Source organism: Plecotus auritus (assembly GCF_963455305.1).
Source record: "Plecotus auritus genome assembly, chromosome: 9".
NCBI classification, from domain to species: Eukaryota; Metazoa; Chordata; class Mammalia; order Chiroptera; family Vespertilionidae; genus Plecotus; species Plecotus auritus.
The window spans coordinates 97088712-97109116 of NC_137783.1; the positions used below are offsets into that span (position 1 = coordinate 97088712).

The following is a 20405-nucleotide window of genomic DNA, read 5'->3' on the forward strand; positions in this document are numbered from 1 at the left end:
GAGTGAGGTGGAAATGGTGATGAGTAAAAATTTAGTTTTCAGTTTTGGTTTTCTTATTTTTACAACAGGAAAAAATAGAGACTGTTATATTTATGAAGAAAATGGCAGCATTAGTTTCATGATAGCTATAAATCTGTGCCTTTAATTCATTAGCTGTTGTGAGAAAAGTACCTTAGAAGGGACAAAAAAAGAGACCTACATCTGTCTGTCATAATTTGATGCTTTATTGTCTTTTCTCTTCTTGAATTCTAGAAAAAGAGAGCTGACCATTCTCTAAATACTTTTTTTTCTGCGATCATGGGAGAAGGTTTAATAGGGGAGGGAAAAAAACAAAAAAAACTCTGGGAGAATTAAATCACATTAAACAGGATGGTTGGGCCATAGTGCATCCTGTCTGGAGAACTGCTCATATAATGCTCAGGCCAATGGTTAAAATCAAAGACTGTATCTATTTAGAAGGTCTGAGGTTGGAAATGAAGAAATAACAATACATTGCCAGGAAGAGAGAGAGAGAAAAAAAGCTTGTGTATATATGACATATAGCAGATTAGTGCCCTCTCCAGTTGGTGTTAGATAGGTCTGCACCAGTTCTATATGCCCACCTTCCTGACTCCACATGCTTTAACCCTAACCATTGCCACCGAAACCTTTAGAAGACGACCACTGGACACTGGAGCCTATAGCCTGCCTGGAATTGGCTAGTACCTGGGAGCTTTACTGCTCCTACCTCATGGCAACCTGTAGCCAATGGTTCTTTAATATGGGAATACAAAAACTCAGTTCCTTTGTCTTAAAGCAAGACAATCTGCAAAGATACTTTATACTCTACCATGATCTGGTTGAGTCTGGGACTTCAACTGAAATTGTACTCTTCCTCCTTCTTACCTGCTTTACTCTTTCTCATATTGGATTGTCTGTAATAAAACATTTTCATAAAACATTCAAATCCTTAGTTTAAGTTCTGTTTCTGGAAGAACCTGACCTGAGAAAATAGACCCCACCATAGCTCCTTAGCTTTTCAGTAACAGCTAACGTCACACTACATTTTACACTAATATGCACATAATTTATAAAGAAGTGTCCACCAACCTGTCAACAAATGTATGGTGAAGAAGGAAAATGGGATCGTTGGCAGATCCTGGCACCTGAGACATCGTTCCATTCATAAAGATGTGCAAGGCATTGTGCATACTGCTTTGAGAGGCATTTGCTATCCCAGTAAGTGGACTAGCAAATCCTGTTGGTAAAAAGAAAATTGGGGAGAAAAAGTTAGTTTGACTTAATGATTGAAAACCTAAGTGATTATTTCATTTGTTTTATAATTAGAAGTGGAAGCTTAATTCAAAGTCATAAAATAATTATAAAATTCATTCTGTATTGGGATTCTTTACATTCTGAATACCCAGTGAGTATTTATTTAATAAATCTTCCTGGAATTGATTGGTATTAATTTGGGTACAATTGTTAGATGAAATATGTAGAGCCAAATTGTGGTCCTTCCTATTGCTTCTGCTTATTATTCCTCCTTTAGATACTGAAAAGTAGCAAGACCTTTTAAATAATAATCAGCATAGTGATTTTCACTTCAGTCTGGAACAATACTTAGAGCACATTTTTTAGCCTGTTATTTGCCCTTTGCATACCAGTTCTGGTTACTTTAAATTTTGTTTTCTGGGGGACCTTTTCCCCCTCCCCACGTGGGAGTCTGTACTTGTTCTTCAATAAATCTCCACCTTTGCTATACAAAAAAAAAAATTGTTTTCTGGTTTCAGAGAAAATATAATATTTGTGACCTTCCACATCACTGCATTGTCAACAGTCTGGGGGCATCAGGTCAGATTGTCTTTGTTTTGCAAAATACTCATTTCAAAGTTCATCAGAATGCTATTAAATTGTTCCATTCATTGCATCAGGAATACTAATAGCGGGAATAATAATTTTAATAAGAGCTATTATTTTCTGAATGTTAATTGGGCTAAATGCGTTTTTGTGATATATGTCCGTCAATCTACAGCAACTCTATCAATTATAAATTATTATCCCCACTGTAAATAAGAGAAAACTGAAGCTCAGAGAAAAGCTGAGTTTCCCAAGGCTACAGAGGGAGTGGTAGAATTGGGATTTTAAATTATTTCAGTTAAGCTTCAACATTAGAGGTCTTGGTATTTTATATTCTTTCTCACCCACTCCCAGGGAAGAGGTCTAGTAAGATATTATTTGAGCCCATTCAGACAAAGCATAAAACATAAGCAGATCTCAAGACTCAGAACTCACAAAAGTTAGAAGGAAGTTAAATTCTACGCTGGAACCCAGTTGAGGGAATATGGCCAAATGCATATTATTGAATTTCAGAATTTAGAAAAATCAAGCAAGCAGAAACTAGATGATGATGATGATGATGATGATGATGATGATGATGATGGAGGATAGACACGGTAAAGGCACTACAATTTGGACAGGGGAACTCTAGCTACATTTCATGCAATTAGAATTATTTTGTAATCCACCTCTTCATTTTTAAAGGTACAGTTCTTGACTGTTGCATTAAATGCTTTGTGGCTCACAGTACTTCTGCCCCTTCAGTTGGTGAATTATCCCCTCCTTTTGAGCTTTTTGAATTCGTTCTGAAAGATCATAGTAAGCCCTGGCTCCTCAGGAAGCTTCACCTAAGGACAATCACTTCCATCTGAATTTGCTTGTCTATGACAACTTTTATGCATGACACTCAGTAGGTGCAGAAATTTTTCTAAGAGTTTGACATGATTAATTTATATGACCTTCAGAATGATCCTTCATCATCTCCATTATATAGACTTTAAAAAGGGACTTAGGGAGGTCATGTAACTTGTCTAAGATTACAAAACAAATAAAAAGCGTTAAGGTTGGAACACAAGCCTGTTTTATTTTAGAGCTTAAGCTCTTAAATGCATGGTTACTGCCTTTACTGTGTAGCAATAATTCACATGTCATGGAGGGCAAAGTTTCAAAGAGCAATGGTCTTCAAGCTTTTATTCTTGAGTAGCAGCAAATGAAGATTTAAAACTACATTTTATATATGCTCTCATGTAATTTGAAGTGGATTCCAAATTGTTTTAGTCATAATTATAAATAGTTTTGGAGAATATAATTTCAGGGGTATTATAAAACGTATAAATCTAAAACTAAGAACTTCATATCACTTTTAGAAAATATATCTTATTATCCATCATTCATATTAAAATAACTTCATTGTACTCTGAAATTTTATGGGGATTCCTTTTTTCACATAATTTCATGTTTTATTCTTGAAAGATTAAAAAAAAACTATTACATCATGCCCGCTGGTGTGGCTCAGTGGTTGAGCATTGACCTATGAACCAGGTCATAGTTTGATTCCTGATCAGGGCATATATCTGGGCTGTGGGCTTGATCCCCAGTGTGGGGCATGCAGAAGGCAGCTAATCAATGGTTCTATCTCATCATTGATATTTCTCTCTCTCTCTCTCTCCCTTCCTCTCTGAAATCAATAAAAATATATATTTTTTAAAAGAGCCTGTACATCTTTGTATTTAGAAGAAAACCAAATATTAAATACTTATTAGTCCTTACACAATTCTATAGAGATTGTGAAGGAAAGATACATTTCTCCCCATAAAACCTGTAAGCGTCCTTCACTCTACTCTGATATTTAAGTGACAAAATAGAGAAAATGTCATGGATGGGAATAATATAAAAATGTGAATAAGCTATTTTCTATTTTACTTCTTTACACAACTTATTTTTTGGATGATAAATGATCTTGGGAAAATAAGAAATAACTACACCAAATCAGCAGCTTCTCTTGCTGAGATTTTATTCTCTTTTAGAAGAGCAAATTAAAGAAGAAATTCTTGGCATCACATGTGTAGTAATAATTCACACAGCAAGCTTTTCAAATATCTTTACTGTATGTGATCTCATTTGAATCCCAGGACTACTTGTGATATAAATATTATTACTTTCCCAATTTTGCAGATGAGAAAACTTAAGTTTATCAAAGTTAAATAATACATCTAAATTCAAACTGGTAATTGAGGAAATCAAGGAATTGGATTTGAAATATTGTGGATTTCAAAACCTGTTTTTTTCTGTACACTGGAGTTGGGTTGTGTCTGTACCGACTTGCTGACATATCTTAGGAATCTCCTTTCCTAAGGACTATGAAATTAATTTATTGACTTGCTATTTTCACCCATTAACAGTGAGATGCAGAATGTGTTACTGCCTCACTCTTGTCCAAGGATTCCCCGTGGATAGAAAATCTAATAAGCCAGCAGGGACCTTGTTAGCAGTCACAGATACCAAAATGGCTCAAACCTCTTTGTGAAGGACGGTGACATGTGTTATGCCTCCAAATCCGCATGCTACATTCCTATGGGAAATTCATAAACACAGTTTCAGGCTGATGATAACAATAGAAAACTTCAACTTGTCAATCCATCTCTTTCTCTTTCATTTCTTTCCCAATAGCGCTCTGAGAGTGCTCGAGTTCATTCCTTTGTCTTTTAATATAGATGCCTATCTCTGACCCTTGGAGATTCAAATTTAATTGGTATAGAGTGGGGCTCAGTCACCTGGAGTTTTCAAGACACCCCATGTGATTTTAATGTGCAACTAGCGTTTAAATGCACCAATTTAGGCTAAATTTCTCTCCCTCCTGTAAACTTGAACTCACACTTTTTTTTTTAAATATATATCTTATTGATTTTTTAAGAGAGGAAGGGAGAGGGATAGAGAGTTAGAAACATCGATGAGAGAGAACCATTGATCAGCTGCCTCCTGCACACCCCCCACCGGGGATATGCCCGCAACCAAGGTACATGCCCTTGACCGGAATCGAACCCGGGACCCTTCAGTCCGCAGGCCGACGCTCTATCCACTGAGCCAAACCGGTTTTGGCTTGAACTCACACTTTAAAAACTTTATTGAAGACTAGTATACTAGTGGCCTGGTGCATGGATTCGTGCACATTGAAAGGAAATTAATTAGAAGAAATATTTTAGCCCTGACCAGTTTGGCTCAGTGGATGGAGCATCGATCTGCAGACTCAAGGGTCCCAGGTTCGATTCCGGTCAAGGGCATGTACCTTGATTGCAGGCACATATCCGGTGGGGAGTGTGCAGGTGGCAGCTGATCAATGGTTCTCTCTCATTGATGTTTCTAACTCTCTATCCCCCTCCCTTCCTCTCTGTAAAAAATCAATAAAATATATTTTTTAATAAAGAAATATTTTAATATCGCTATTCACCCTTTCTCTATAATAGAAGTGTCAACCAAATTCATGAATAACAATGACAGATCAAAACGCATGCACGCGATTGGCACCAGCAAGAGCTTTATATCCATCATGCATGCGAGAGTCAATGTTTATTTTTAAATTGCCAGTGCGTATCATATGTACCGGCCAGTTGGACAGACATACAGTGGGTCACTTAGCCTTTTATATATATAGATTATTTATCTGAATATATGATTTTCTTCACTTGAATTTTTTCCTTTTATGTTCTGACAGTCCAAAAATGCTTCTGCCTTTAAAATTCCACATCACACAATTCTGCCTTGAAATATGTTCATACTGATATCTGTTCCAAAGAAGACTCTTGAAAATGATGTTTAAAAAATTGAGGAACTACTAAGTGCCAAATGCTGGATGGATATTTTCACACATCATCTTATGTTATTCAGTATGCTCCTTTCTAGGAAGCTGGATTTTAGATGTTGTACTTTATCTTGCCTGTTGGATTTTGAAATGTAAAAAAGTACATAGTTAAATCTTCAGAACACAGTACATTTAATTTATTTGAGTTAATTTTATTTTAAGTTCATCTCTAACCAATTATAACATTTCATGGAGTTCCAGGGACTTAATTGCATAACAGAAACCAAAAATAAGATACAAAAATGTACATTAATGTGTCTGAAGATTGAAGAGAAGTGACTGTTAGACCCACTGGCTATATTCCCCCTAATTTACTCTCCTAATGTGCAACTTAATTCAGAATCTAAGTGCATTGCCTCACAAGGTTACACACAATCATTTTAAGAGGTTGAATTTGATGGCTGAGTACTTTTAAAAGGCTTGTAATTTAAATTCCTTGCAGCAGAAATATAATATTGTAGATTAAAAAAAGATTTTGTATCTAAGCTAGTCCTTAGGTATAATGAAAGCATTAATTTTCAATCCAATTCAAGTTTTATGAAATAAAGTGCCAGCTCTACAGCTGTAAATGTAATTAATTAGCATTTATGTTTGTTAGAAAATACTTTTAATTTGACTCAGGAAATTCTTTCAACTGTGGAAACAGAGCAGTGAAGTAAATGTAGTGGTGGGTGATTGTTTCCTACCATATAATTATGTGTTAGATGATAGTTAAGATCGCAAATGCTCCACAAATTCTGGAGTCATCAAAAGTATGGTCCTAAAGCCAGCAATATCACCTGTAAATTTGTTAGAAATGCAAATACTCTGACCCTACTAGAAAATTATGGATCAAAAATCAGTGGGAAGTCTTCCAGGACATTCTAATATGCACTAAGTTTGAGTACTACTGCTCTAATTGTCTTCATTGTTTGCACAAAGACAATGGTTGAGTTCATCAGAATTAGTCATAGTCTTCTCCATAAATGCAATAAAGGAGAGCAACAGAACTACTTCATGTGTTATCTCCTTAAATTGTTTATTATTTTAAACACCAGATTAATTTCTCCTCTAGGTAGCCTCCATGTTTTTGTGTGTGTGCACATGTCAAGCTTTTTCTTTACATACATATTATAAATGCACAATATATATGTAAAATTACATCTCCAGTGATTTTTTTAACATTTCATAGGTCTTATTTCTAGTTTATAAACATACATATAGAATGATCTTACACATCAAGAATAATGGTCCATTTTCTTCATTTAAAATGTATCTGAAATTTGTTTTAAGGTAAAATTTTATAATGACTTTCTGTATTCTAAGATTAGATTTGTGTGTTTGGAAAGACTTGGGAACATTGAAACACACAGCAGTCATTTAGTATACTTTGTACAGACTGAAACAAGCAAAGATCTTTATAGCTGTACTAGAGGCCCCATACATGAAATTCATGCATGGGTAGGGTCCCTAGGCCTGGCCAGCAATCAGGGCCCATCTGTGGGGCAATCGGCAGGGCAATTGGGGGCCCCCCCAACTGGCACCTGCCTTGGCTAGCCTGGTGCCACCCCCCCCACCCCCCCGCTGCTGCCGCCGCTGGTTACCTCCCTCTGCGAGGCGACCGCAACCGGCAGGGCAATGAGGGGAGGGGAGCAGTCACTGGCACCTGCCTTGGCTAGCCTGTTTCCTGCGGGCTGGGAGCAGCTCCTGCATTGAGCATCTGCCCCCTGGTGGTCAGTGCATGTCATAGCGACCAGTCATTCCACCGGTCGTTCTGATGTTTGGTTGATTTGCATATTAGGCTTTTATTATATAGAATGTATTATTTAAGTCATATTCTCTTCCTGCTCTTTACTTATGACTGAGTTGATAGTACTTGGTATACCTTTGGTGTATTTCATTAAGTGTGCTAAAACATTAATAATATATTAATGCTAACTATGTTTTGAAGCAAAGGTAGGATAACTTACCATTCTAGTCTTTCAGTGGTTTTAGCACTGAAAGTCCTGTGTCCTAGGTAGGCCAGTTTCATAAGCATGCAACTGAGTGACCCCTACCCAGACTGCCCATACTTGGTTTAATGATCTGCTATTGCTATCTTGAAATTCTTAATAATTTCCTAACAAGGTGCACAGTGTTTTCATTTCACACTGGGCCCTACAAATTATATAGTTTGTCCTGGTCCTCAGAAAGCCCATATGAGTCCCAGGCAAACAGATGGTTAAATACCTTTAATAAGGTTCTATGTAACAACCCGTCATTGGTTTGATTTGATAGGTCATTTCTATAATATACAAGTCAATTAAATAATTTAAATGTATCCTATCTCATTTATATCTTTGCTTTTTAATTAGGCAAGATCATTTATTCCATATCTATAATTTTTCATAATGAATATTATAGCACATTTGCATTACATGTTATAGTTCACAAAACACTTTCAGGCACATTTTCTCATTAGACATCCCCAGTAGTATACTAGCAAAAGATTAATAACTAAATCTCAGAGGAGAAACGGGGCGGGGGGGGGGGGATATGCAGAATATTTTGATTGGTAGCACCTGTCAATTTTCATGGTGTAAATATTCCATGATTGTTAATTTCAAAGTACCAACTTAATGTCATTGAGTAAAGAGTTGGGGAAAAAAATGCTCTCAGTTCTCACAGCAGATGTATCAGCTCCAGCACACCATTGTATGTTCCTCACATAAGGGAGATAGAGTAAGTATCATGCTTATACTGCAGATGAAGATACTGACTTGGGTAATCTAGATGACATACAAAAGATCACATGTCTTCTGAATGGCTAATGCCAAAGCTATATCCTCAGTCTTCTCATTTCAAATCCCATGTTTTTCTCATTAGACTATTTTGTTTTTATCTTTCATTTCTATAAATTTGCATATAGGGATTATTGCTATGAATGTATAATAAGAGAATACGTATTCCATGGATAAAAATTAGCGTTAAGTAAAGTTTGTTGCAGGAAAACATAATAAAATTTTATCTGTATTAAATTAAGGATAATTACTTTTAAGATGTTTTGATTATAATCACTTGAAAATATCTGAATTTTTCACAGATGGGTTTTCATTTATCAATCTTCTATTTCAAATAGTGTCTTCCTTATGACAAAGCCTCATCTTCACAATTTAATTATAAATGAAGTATGACTCATACATTTTCTATTTCTCTTTGTTAATGCTTAATTACCATTTGGCAACAAATTACTGCTATTACTGTACTTTCAACTCCTGGGTGGTAGGCATTAGGCTAAATGTTCCCTTATGTTCTTATGAAACTTAATCCTCATAGTAACTCTATAAAGATGACAATATTCTTTTCTATTTTTTTCTAGTTTCAACAGTACCCATGTTTTCCTTAAGTTTTTTTTTGTGTGTGTTTTTTTTTCTGAAAAAACTGAGGCATCTGATCCAGACCAGTTTTCTATAATATACTTGATCAGGGTAGAGATAGCCCTATCCTGGTGGTTCCTACTCTCCCTCTTCCTTTGGATGAGTACTTTAAAATTTGTTATTGTTTTTTATTACTATTTTAGAAAGAGAGAGGAAAGGAGAGGGAGAGAGAGATTGATGGGCTGCTTTCTGCACACCCACTACTGGGGATTGAGCCAGCAAACCAGGCATGTGCCCTGACTGGGAATCGGATCAGTGACCTTTCACTGCATGGGATGATGTGCAACCAACTGAGCCACAGAGTCCAGGGCTGGATGAGAACTTTAGAAGCTTCCTATTACAGGACTTCAGATGGCATACAGTTAACTGGATCAATCATATTCCTGTCACAAAACATAGAGAAGTCTAGAATCCTTTGGTAGTGCCACCAGTGTACAAGGCCAGATGTTTATCTCCACAAAACCAATTTTTCTGTCAAATTTCATTTCCTCACTGAATTTCAAAAATTTGTAGAAGGATTTAATTTCATCTCAGAGGTAGCTTTAGAAAAGCAATTCTAAGTAGAAAGTACTATCATTTTGTTACACTTTGTATATCAGTCCAATTTAGGAATAATGCTTTTTAGAAACAATTTTTCTCCCACTGGAGGTCTCAAATACTAGTCTACTCCATTTAAAATTTGTTTTCTATATGGAGCTAGAAAATTAGTGCAGCAGCATGCAAGAGTGACTTTATTATTTAATGAAATTTTCCTATTACAGAGACTGCTCTACTTAATTTACAATGTTAACTCATGCAATCTTTTTAACAACACATGAGGTAGGTACTGTTTTTGTCTTTACTTTGTTAGTGAAAGACTCTAAGTAAAGACAAGTTGAACTTACCAAAAGTCATCTGGCTAGTAAGAGGTAGTCTGACTCTTAACCTTTACTCTCTGCTTCCTTTAAAATTAGGACACTGGCCCTAACCGGTTTGGCTCAGTGGTTAGAGTGTCGGCCTGCAGACTGAAGGGTCCCAGGTTCGATTCCGGTCAAGAGCATGTACCATGGTTGCAGGCACATCCCCAGTAGGGGGTGTGCAGGAGGCAGCTGATCGATGTTTCTCTCTCATCGATGTTTCTAACTCTATCCCTCTCCCTTCCTCTCTGTAAAAAAATCAATAAAATATATTTAAAAAAAATAAAAAATAAGTAAAATTAGGACACTGTATTTGGAAGACTTGGGGACATGACCTCCCCTGTTGATGATCCAATGTTGCAGCCTATTAGCTGTATGACATTGTCAAGTTATTAAGATTATTTTGTTAGAAAGAATTTGTAACGTTCCCCCTTTTCTTTTTAGCACTTTCCCTGATCTGCTTCAACTCATCCTTGAGGATTATCACATCTTCAAGCAGAGTTTTTCTGACAGTAAACACTTGGTTAGGTTCCTCTATTTAATAACATTCATACTTCCCTCTTTTTAATTATTTATTTCCTTTAGATTACAATTATTCATGGTTCAGTTCTTAATTAGACTGTAAGTTCCAAAAGAGAGGGATCTGCATCATATTCACAGGTATTCCTAGTGTTTTGCAAAGTGCCTGCACACTGTAGATGCTTTATAAATGTTTGCTGAATAAACAAACATGGGATATTTATTTCTCTTTCTAAAACATGTAACTCCAGTGGCTAACATAATTTTAAAATCAGTTAAGCTAAAATGTTTTGAAACGTGTCCATAACATTCCAAGGTTTGTGACTAAGATGGACAATGGCTCTGAAGCTGGCTCATGTTTTTATTCAGTAGGCCATTCTCTCAATATCCTCCTGATGGGATACTTGACTGTATATAGAGAAAGGCCTAAGCAGCTTGTATGAAAGATATCTGTGATGTTGCTCAGCATGGAGGAGATGATAGAAGAAAAGAGATAAGTGATTTTTCAATAAAACAAAGTATGTTAATAAAAAACAATTATTCACCACAATTTATGAAATACACTTTGAGAGATGCCAGTGGGAAAGAAGAATACATACTGGCTAATAAAAACAGAATTCTGTGGCCTTTTTCACTTGGATAAGTGAAAAAATATTGAATAAATAAGTAGAAAGAAGGGAAAACAAAGCAATGTCAAGTGAGAGAAAAATAAGTTATCTTTTCAGCCAAGAATTGAGGCTAGAATGTAAATGAGGTATCCCAGCCCCAAACTAAAACCCCTGTCAATTACTGGATCCTAGAGGGGAAAATACTGAGAAGGTTCAAACAAAAAGGTCCAACATATTTATTCAATATGTTCATGAAACCCATTTCCTCAAACTCCTGGATGCACAACCAACTTCATGTTTAGGTGTGGTCCTATGAATGTATAGTGGCTGGTGGAATGTGGGGAGAAGGGAGGTAGGCCACTTGCAGGCTTGACCCATATATTTCTTTTGTAGGATCCTATAAACAACCTGTTCCCTTATCTCCCAAGAAGATGTAGAAGATCTATCAGAGACCTGGGGGATAGTAGAGTCAGTAAAGTGTCCATGTGAAAGGCCACTCACCAAATATTAATATCTAAACTGAATATGTGTGAACAAGAAGTTGAATGATTTATTATTATTTTAGGCCAATAAGATGTGGTGGTTTGTTACAGCTCCTATGTCTTAGTTTGGGCTACTAAAGCAAAGTACCATAGATAGGGTGACTTATAAACAGCAGACATTTATTTCTCACAATTCTGTAGGCTGGCAGTCTGAGACTAGGAGCCAGGATGGTCAAGTTCTCGTGAGGGTCCTCTTTCAAATTGTAACTTTTGGTTCATAGTGACTTCTTACATGGTGGACAGCTGACCTCTGTGGTACTACTATAATGGCACTCATTCTTTTCATGATAGTGGCACCCTCATGACCTCATATAATCCTAATAAAATCCCAAAGGTCCACCTTCCAATACTATCAAATCTTTCCAATTTCATATGATTTCAACATAGGAATTTGAAGGAGACACAAATGTTAAGTTCCTAACATTCTGGCATGTTCCTCTAATATATTGCAATTCCCTAAGTTATATAACAAATGCTCACAAGTTTAATAACTTGGAATGTCTGGAGTAAAATAATATTTTGACACTTCATTTTCCACGATATATTTAAAGTTTTTGAATTTGACACTTAGTAAACAGACCATTGGGTAAGAGTTCTTGATTTTAATTTTACCTATTTTAAACACTAGGACAGGGGATTGTGTAAGAAACTGCCATTTTTTCACAATATATTACTAATTCTTCTTTTTTCCCCCAATAAGGAATATCCTAAATATAGTAGGGTACATGGCTAGCTGGAGATTACATTTTCCAGTTTGCCTTTATAGCTAAGAATGGCCATGCCTGTTTGGCTATAGAGATAAAACAGAATTGATAACAGACACTTCTCACTTATGCCTTTAAATAGGAATGAGCATGCACACTTCTTCCCACGTTCTGCTCTTCCTACTAACTAAGATGAAGATATTAGAATGAAGGTCTAGAGCCAGCTGGGAGTTGAGCCTGGTAGAATTGCACTACCAATCCTGGATTATTTACCTCTGTGTTGTTTCATGAGAGCAAAATGAACATCTTTTATTTTTTAAATTATTTGGGTTTTCTTTCTTAAACTATTTTCAAGTGGGTCTTAATTAATAGAAGAACTAGACTAATTCAGCAATAACCTATGAAACTAATAGCCCGTGGAATCTCAGAAGGAATACATAGAACTGCAGTTGTGTTTGGTGATTATATAAATGCTGCTGCTTATCTTGATCAGTTACCATATTGCAAGCATTTTTGCCTAATGAAACTTATCCTTTTTATTAATACTTTCTCTTCAACTCATTTAAGCACTGAAGTTATAATCCCAAATTCACAAGCTTTCAAAGATTCTATTGGGAAGCCACCTACTGTGAAGTCGCTGTCACAAGGTTCTGAATTTACTACAGGAGGACAAAGAAAAATCAAGATAGTTTAAGTGAAAATTATTGATAAAAGAACAAAATTCTAATACCTTGAATAAATTCTAACAAAGATATTCTTCATTGAATATAACAGAGGCTCTCCACATTTAACAAACATCATATTTGATACTCACATAAGCACTCAGACACAGATAGAGAATTATCTCCATTTTTAGAGATGAAAAAAGATGTGTTATGTGAAGGTGAATGACTTACTCAAGGAGGGTCTCATGTCTTGAATTCAAATGATCTCTTTCAAGGATGGTAGCATATTGATCACATTTCTAAATTTTAGATTCCAGCTCTGGCACTTATGATCTATGTTGCTATGAAAAGATGATTTTGCCTTTTTGACATATTTTTAATCTATATAATGGGGATAATAAATGGTATGGTGGTTTATAAAAGGTATGTAAACTGTATACTTAAGTGCCTAACATTTAGTAACCTCATAATAAATGTTAGCTATTTTCTTAGGTTTCAGTTTTTATGGGGATAGATTTATACTGCAGTAAAAATGCAAAACCCTAGGGAGTACTAGTCACATGTTTTATGATAATTTTATTCTCTAGATCACCATACAATAAAATTTGGATGGTGTCCCTAAAGTTGTAAAATGCAGTAACCTTAATGAATTTTAAGAACTGGATGGGTTTTATCTTCAGAAAAGTGGCATCTCACCATATACTTAGCATTGGAGATAAGCTTCTATCTCACATGGTTTCCCTTGTGTCTAACTAAAGCTCTACTATAAATTCCTACGGAAGTCTATATTTAAATAAATGAATAATCACTTTGATCTGCCTAAACAAAACAGTAAAGACAAAAAGGATAATTATTCATAGTTTCTGGAATGTAATTGATTGGACCAAAAAAGATGGACACTAGAGCTAATCCTTTGTATTTGTAGATACAACATTTTTATTTTAGACCAGATTTTCTCAAGTAAGTTTCTGGAAATTTATAAAACCAAATATTTTTAAAGTGTTTGGGGAAATCAGAGACACATGTGGAAATTCTCTGTAAACAATCTGTAGGTTTAAGTGAATTGTACATAAATTATTGGGCAATTATTTTATTCTCTGGGGCACTGATTCTTTCATTAACTTGAAATTGGCAGAAAAGAAAGGGATAATAGTTATTTGTAGAATTCCATGTTGAAAATAAAACCTATATTATGTTTTCCCTAAGCCTGATTTCCCACATATCAATAACTGTGATATTATCTGCAATAAGTCTACAAATTGCATCTCTTAGTGTTTCTGAATCAATAAATGCCAATGTACAAAAAAGTATTGCCAATTTCTTGACCAAAGGAAGTTTCTTAGTATGGTGGCCTCTTATTTCAAATCCATTTAAAAGTAAATTTCAAATACTCACCTAAAAAGTTTTGTCTGTATTCTTGTTGAGTAATTTTTTTCATTAAGCTTTTAACTTTGAGATAACTCTAGATTCACAGGCAAGCATAAGAAATAATAGAGATCTCATTGCCTTAATTTCATTTCCCCCAATAGTAATACATTGAAAAACTATAATACAGTATGACAGCCAGGATTGAAAAAGTCAAGGTGTAAAACACTTACATATCAAGCTAGCCTTGCATTTTCTGAATATACTCCACTGCGTTCATGATGAAAAATTCTTTCTATATGCTGCTAAATTCTATTTGTTAATATTTTGTTAAGGATTTTTACATAAACTTGCATGAGGGTAGTTAGTGTGTGGTTTCTTTCTTTTCTATTTTTTGAATGATATTTCTTGTTATCTTTAAATTATTGATTTCTAGCTTGATACTGTTATGGTAGGAAAACACAAGCTATGGTTTCAATTATTTTATTTTGTTGAGGTTTGTTTTATGGTGTAGAATATGATCTACCCTAATATGTGGGTGTTTTTTGTTTGTTGTTTTTTAGGATGCTCAAAAATGTTTATTCTTTTGTTGTTGGGTGAAGTGTTCTATAAATATCAATTAAATACTTTTGGTATATGGTGTTGTTGAGTTCTTCTATATCCTTGTAGATTTTCTATCAAGTCCTATTAATTGTTGAGAAAGGGATATTAAAGTCTCCAACTATAATTGTGGATTTGTCTATTTTTTCTTTCAGTCCCATTAGCTTTTGCTTCATATATTTGGAGCTCCAAAACAATATGTACATACATATTTAGGATTGCAATGTCTTCTTGGTGGAATGCTTCATTCATCATTATGTAATGTCCTGCCCTGTCATCTCAGTAATGTCATCTATTGATTGTCTTTTTTCACTGAAGTATGAGATTTTCTTGCTCCTTATTCCAATTTTATATCTGTGTGAGGCTGGATTTTCTTCAAGTTCTTGAACCAAACACCATATTATAAAATATTGAGTATAGAAGCATTCATAGAATCCAGATGCCTTCTTTTTTTAAAAAATAAGGCAGTGCCATATCAATTACTATTTTTTGAAATATATTTCATGTTATTTTTACTAGCATGTAGTGATTAATTTTTTTCATTTTAATCAATAAATAGTATTTTCAAATTTTCTCAATTTAAGTTTTTAAGAATGGTGAGTAGCTATAAATATAGCCCACATAAGCAAAACTTTGTTTGAGTTCTCCACATATTGTACGAGTTGTAAATAGATATTGAAACCAAAATATTTTAGAAAATATTTTAGATTATTCACTGTAGAAAATTACAAAGCAGTTCTACAAATACACAGGATATAGTTAATTTATCTTTGGTATCCTGAATCTCTCATATGTGCTAAGTGAATAAATGCATAAAAATAGAATTTTGGTTTTTCTCTTAGTGTTTACTGCTAATGAGTGGTGCCATCTTTTTCCAAGATTTGTCCCAAAGAAATAAGATCTCTGTATGTACAATGCCAAATTCTATACATAGAAGAGGTGCATTATTATTTTGCTCCTTAAAAATGTTCTAAGGTTTTAAGTTGAATTATTGGGAAAATGAGATTATGCTTTAACAAACAGCCATTTTCCACAACAGTGAATTCAAATGATGAAAAAGTAAATGAAAGTTATCTATTATGAATAAATACATGTCACAAAGACTAATAACCTATGCTAAATTATAAGGAAAGTTGAGAAGACAATTGTAGATTACAGAAAAGACAAGAGTAGGGAAAAAGGAGAGATTTCTTGTGTAGATAGTAGGAGCTAGGTATTATATATCTTCACAGTAGCCTCAACATGTAATTATTAAATACATTTTTTAAATGAAAGAGGAGAAAAAAATAATAAAATGAGGGAGGAGGTGCTCATAATGTTAGAATTGAGACTTAAATATAATTCTGTATGCTTTCAAAATCAGTCTTTTCAATGCACTTTATTTTTTTAAATATATATTTTTATTGACTTCAGAGAGGAAAGGAGAGGAAGAGAGAGAGAGAGAGAAAGAGAGAGAGAGAGAGAAAGAGAGAGAAACATCAATGATAAGAGAGAACCATTGATTGACTACCTCCTGCATGCTCCCTACTGGGGATTGAGCCTACAACCCCGGCATGTACCCTGACCAGGAATTGAACCGTGACCTCCTGGTTCATAGGTTGATGCTCAACCACTGAGCCAAGCCGGCCAGGCGTTTCAATGCACTTTAAAAGGCCCTTCTCCAATGTGGAAGTTCTCTGTGTTTCTCTCTCCCAGGTAGCTTCCCAAAATGGTGTTTGCCAGTACCTAATACCAAGACCTTTTATTTTTACTTTTTAAGTTTTATCCTTTTTACCTTTTTGAATTTTTATTCAAATACTACGTGTCCATTATAAAGTTGTATGGTTCTTTGAAAACTGTGGTTTTCTACTGCAGATTTTAGTTCTCCAAAGTTCTAGATGACTTTCTTTTTTAAAATTAATTTATTGGAGTAACATTAGTTAATAAAATAATATAGGTGTCAAGTATGTAATTCTGTGATACATCATCTGTATATTGCATTATATTCCAACTGCTAGCACCTTTTAATTCATAGCAAAAGTGACCCATGCCTTAAATAAATTACTTTACTTTCTTTCTCAATATTCACATTTGGTAAGAACAATTTGCATGCCCATACTACTAATAGAATGTGGAAGAAATACATAAATATATGGAAATTGAAACTAAATTTTTTACAGAGATTGCTCAGGTTATGTCATTATCATACTTGCTGCTAAAAGTTTACTGAGTATCAAGCAATAATATCCCCAAACTTTAAACTATTCTGTTTTTTAAGTTGTTGTTGTTTTTCTTTCTGAAGAAAAACACCTAGATATCAAAACAGTGTCTTTGAGTCTAAAGAAATCTGTCTCTGCAAAAATTAAAATGTCCCCTAATGTTCACACAGTCACAGTCTCTAGCAGGCCATCACTGCATGCTGACTAGAGAGTTTCTAACCACCAGATAAAATAAATATATTCTGGTCTTGCCACCCTTTTGCTTCGGGAAATAAGGCATTGATTGAAAATTTAACAGGCATTTGTGTCTATAGAAATTATTATTCACTTACTTTTTGTGAATCTAGTACAAACGTATCAACTCTTTCCTGAGAGTAACTTCTGCCCTCCATATATCAAGCCCTTCATACACATCAAAAAAGTTTTCTCCATCATATAGCATCCCTATTTTATGCGAGACTTTAGAAAAAGTTAATGTAATCTCCTGATTAAAGAATCACATTCAAAATAAACCCACTTGGAAAGTGATACACAGGACAATTGTTTGAATTTCCTACATATTATAGGGAAGGTCCTATTTGCCCTGAGTAAAGAGAGTAAAGAGAAAAGAGATTATCCTTTGAGTCAAATGAGTTGAGTCATCTCATTCAAGGGTAAAGAGACAGATTGTCACTAAATTCATTGGAATAACTACTTCACTGAAGATGGTGTTTTAGTTTAATCAGTTAATATCAAACATTGTGATACTGTTGTAAGGATTAAATAATATAACATGAGAAATTAGAATGTATAGTACATAAAGATTATTATTATTGCTAATATGATCAAAATTATTGTCTGATTAGAATATCAACAAGATTGGCAAGGTGGTAATTCTGGGGAGTTAAGTAATCCAGGCTTGGAAAGGTTTTTCTGGTCTGGACGAATTCTCTATCAAAACCCCCACCTCTCTTCTGAGTCAGTGTATACCAATCTATACCAAGCTACTCAGCTTTTTCATTTGCTCAGAATTGGTACAGATATGTAGGGAAGGACTTGAGTATTCCCATCACTAGAATGTCTCACCTTACTTAAATAATCTCCTTGGCATTCTGCTTTACATAATCAGTGTCAACTGAATTTATTTTTTGAGTCATTGTGATCACTTCTGGATGTCCAAAGAAAGTCCATTTCTCAGGCAGGGAGTCTGAAAAATAGGCCATCCTTTGAGACTTCATTGTGACTTGCCACTAGTCTTTCTCCTCAGATATACACACTGTTACCTTAAAACTTCATTCAAAATTTCACATCTTCCATAATCTTTCATTAAAGTTCAGAGCTGATTTACCACTTTCTAGACGATTCCTCAAGAAATCCTAGCAAATGAAGAGTTAAGACATTTCCAAGTGACATACTTGACAGTCACAATAAGTAAGTAAGAAAAGGCTGCAGGAAGAAAAAAATTTCTATAAAATCATAATAGCAGGTTTTTAGAAGTTATATGAAGACTAACTCATTTTTGTTTTTGTTTTTAATGGCGTATAGCTTAAGAGGAGAAAACAAGGACAGATTATTAGAAATCAATGGCAAATATTTCAGAATCATTCCCAATGTGTTGCTCACCTTTCTACCTCATAATCAGTCACCAAAAGCTTCTAGTACTCTATACTATAGAGTATACAAGAGTTTCTATATCCTAACCAACTCATCTTCATCCTTGTCTTATAATAAGCCCTCACCACCTATTGTCCCCCATTTCATCTTTCTTCATTCTGCTAAGGCCACTAGCTTTATATATTTCTGAAACAGAGGTAGAATCATATCAATTTACTCCTTAAAACCTCTCACGACTTCAATTGTCTGTAGCAGTATTTCACAAAACAAGGTATTTAGACATATTCTTGAAGATATGAACATTATATCATGATGTTTAAACATTGGGTTTTCAAATATATCTCTTTTACAGGAAAGATATGAAAGACATTTGCATAGCACAAACTTTAGTTTCTTAATTCTGTAGGGATCTGTGAATGTATACTTAGGGGCTTATATATATTTTTTCCCTCCAGCAATAAATCCAAGAGGATATATAAATAACTTCAGTAGACAAAAACACAACAGCTTCTCCACCCAGGACTGACTGTGAGAATTTTTCTATGGGACATTTCACACCGCTCACAAGGCCCACTATAAAAAAGGGCAATAACTGTGAGGTTCAATCAAAACCCATCATTCAATTCCACCTGCCTTTCTGGAGACAGCAGAGTGCAAGTGTTGCCTTTGCTCCTGCTTCTCCAGTCCTAGTCTCCTCACAGCTACATCTACTTGGGCTCTCCTTGTAGGCCAAGTCATCCCAACCCCCACTCTGTCTGGGGTTTGAGATCAAATGCGCATCTCTAACAACCAAAGCTTACTTCCAGATCTTTGCTTCTAATATCCTTCCTTCCCCAATGTTTCTTGGAGATGTGGCTGATTCCAGGCCTGGGGCATTATGGGTACAAGATGACTACAATATTTTGTTATACTAGAGAGAAGGTGCTAGACATAATGATGGAGATATAAACCAGAGACATAAGAACCATCTTGAAGGTGCACTCACAGGTGAAATCTGGGACCAGATGAGCACCAATGTGAGATAGATAATCAGCATGTGCCTTCAGATATGACGCCCTCTGAGAAAGACACAGCTCAGCTGTGTAGAATTATGGCTAAGCACACATTACGTGGATCCAATCATAAGGACATATCAGACAAACTCAAACTGAGGAAGATTCTATTTTAAAATGTGGGGAGGGACTGTTCTCCCCAAAATGTCAATCTCATAAAAAATAAAAGGGGTAGAAATAGTTCAGATTAAAGAAGGCTAATGAGCAGGACAACTAAATGCTACTTGACCCTAGACAGGATTCTGTTACAGAGAAAGAAAAAAATGTTATAAAGGATAGTATATTGAAAAAAAAACTGGAATATATCATATTGGAGTAAAACATTCTATCAATAGAGAATTTGCTGAAATTGATAACTGTTCTGTGGTTATGTAAGGGAATATTCCTGTTGTAAGGAAAAACACACTGGAATGTCCAGGGGTAAAGGATTCTGCTCCATGTAACTTACTTCCAAAGGTTCAGATTGTGAGACAGGAGGAAAAGCAAACAAGATAAAATATGAACAGTCAGAAATCTGGGTAAAGAGTATATGTGTGGGTTTTTTTGGTACTATTTTTACTGTTGCAATTTTTCTGTAAGTTTAACATTATT

General features: G+C 34.9%; 1 protein-coding gene across 1 annotated transcript in view; it reads right to left on the reverse strand.

Moving 5' to 3' along the window:
* The window catches only part of TYR (tyrosinase), a gene marked incomplete at its 3' end in the record, with an annotated part of 76547 nt that overhangs the window by 40533 nt on the left and 15609 nt on the right, over positions 1-20405 (reverse strand). Inside the window, exon 3 of the mRNA XM_080640834.1 lies at positions 1090-1237. Within this exon, the coding sequence (XP_080496960.1) occupies positions 1090-1237 (148 nt within the window). The remainder of the gene's footprint in view (positions 1-1089; positions 1238-20405) is intronic.